Below are 1,982 nucleotides of genomic sequence, written 5' to 3' on the forward strand. Positions count from 1 at the left end.
GGGACGCCTGGTAACTGTGCATTGGTGGGTTTCTTTCATTTAAGTGTTTTGTATAGATTCATGCGCTTGGCTTTGTTTCTTCCTGGGTGACCACACTAATCTCTTTCCTCTTAATTACATTGCCACATCAGATTTTTGCCTACATAACAACCTTACCACATGTACAAGGTGAAGCATTGGGAGGGGCCTAATTAACATAAACAACCACACAAAAATCGATCGATATTCAATCAAAACGAGTAGCTTGTCTCTTTTAAAATAATGAGTATAGCTTGTCGCTCTAGTGCTTGAGACGGGCACGAACTCGGAAAATATCATACACATACAAGAAATATATTGTTAGTATACTCACAACGATATACCAGACGCTTAATATACACACAGCACCCGCAAAAAAAAGGAAAAAAACATACACACAGAGCTTAAGGTTGCAAGCTTAACTGACCGGGAAAGCAGTGGTTACGTACGTGAGCATACTACTAGACTACTAGTAGATGTTTAGAGGTCGACGACCTTGAAGTGGCCTCGGTTCTTGACGACTACGTCGTACATGTGGGTGGAGCGGAACTGCGCAAATTCGCGCGGGAGCGAGATGAGGTCGAGGCTGCCGTCGCGGCGGTGGAGCTGCACGACGTCCCGGTTCTCGTAGTAGCGCTCCCAGCCGTGCGCGCCGAGGCGCTGCTCCAGCGCCTGCAGCGACCGCATTGTGTCGTTCGCCGGCACGTACAGCAGCGCCTTGTTGCCCGGTCCACTCCGGCTCGACGTCGACCGGGCCGCGTTCTCCAGCTCCATCACCCCGTCCTTCCGGAACACCCATACGCCTCCGTCCGCCATGGCCGATCTTTCTGGATAGCTCTAGTGTGGTAACTGTTGGTGCGTGCGTGAGGCACATGTTTAAATATAATATCGTCGTCGCCGTTGCCGTTGCCGTGGCCGTCGACGTAGCGCGGTGGCGCGTACCAATAATGCACGCCAATCATCACGAGCGTGGCCTAACGAACGTACAGGGGGCGTGCACGACGCGGTCATGTGGCCTCTATTGGACGCTAGCTAGCTAGCTAGCTACAACTTGGCCCCGGGGCCAATCCGGGGCAACCGCGTAGTTGCCAAATCGAGAGGGGGTGGCCGGCGGCCGAGATATGCATTCGGAAAAGATATGGAGGTGATGGCGCGCGGCAACAGTACCGCGCGCATGTGATACGTCCACTAGGCCCTAGCTCGAATATGCATGCCTGCGTCTCTCAACGATGTCGAGTGGAGTAGGTAGTGTGTGAGGAGGGAAAAAGAATGCGGAAAAGATCAGGTACAGTTGACATTATATCCAGATATAAAGTAGTACAAAGCACCCCAAAAATAATAATGATTACATCGAGGATCCTGGACCATCAAACGAACCGCTGAAGTGTTGTTGCCGCCGCTCCCGTACGGAAGTCCGTGTGGCATTGCCAATGATAGCTGAAAAGTCTTTGTGCATGTGCCCCTAAAGAACAACGCCTGAAGCCGTTGTTGTCGTCGTTGAACGCTTAAATCGATCTAAAAAACCTGACACAATTTTTCGCCCTCGCACACGTACAACAAGAAATCTTTACCTTGCCGCCAAGAGGAGCTGGCAAGAATCTACGCAAAGCTCCATCTAATCAGTCCTCATGGACAAACTTGAGAAGTATCAACGCTCGAAAGACCGACTCAGAGATGGAGTACGGCCATACGCGTGAGCACCACCCCTCCGAGTACTAAAACCCTAACCTATCTACTAATCGGAATCAAGGCACCGGGTTCCCCAACCCATCATCAGTAGCCGGAGCACTAGGTACAGAGGAAGCGAATCCACGGGCTTGTCGACGGAGATCCGGAGGAGGAGAGCTTCACCCCAATCGCTTTGTGAGGGAGGGGGGGGGGGGAGTATTGTAATGAAGATTTCTTCTTGTTCCTTCCCACTTGCCATCCTTTTCACCAGATTTTCCATAGATTGTTGAAATATT

At 51.1% G+C, this 1,982-nt stretch overlaps 1 protein-coding gene across 1 annotated transcript; it reads right to left on the reverse strand.

Moving 5' to 3' along the window:
• Window positions 1-227: 227 nt before the first annotated feature.
• Window positions 228-893, reverse strand: LOC119294013 (flowering-promoting factor 1-like protein 5). The gene has a single exon (XM_037572303.1). The coding sequence runs from the start codon at window positions 832-834 to the stop codon at window positions 499-501; it is 336 nt and encodes a 111-aa protein (XP_037428200.1). The 5' UTR covers window positions 835-893; the 3' UTR covers window positions 228-498.
• Between the last annotated feature and the right edge of the window lie 1,089 nt (window positions 894-1,982).

Source organism: Triticum dicoccoides, chromosome 4B (assembly GCF_002162155.2).
Source record: "Triticum dicoccoides isolate Atlit2015 ecotype Zavitan chromosome 4B, WEW_v2.0, whole genome shotgun sequence".
Taxonomy (NCBI): domain Eukaryota; kingdom Viridiplantae; phylum Streptophyta; class Magnoliopsida; order Poales; family Poaceae; genus Triticum; species Triticum dicoccoides.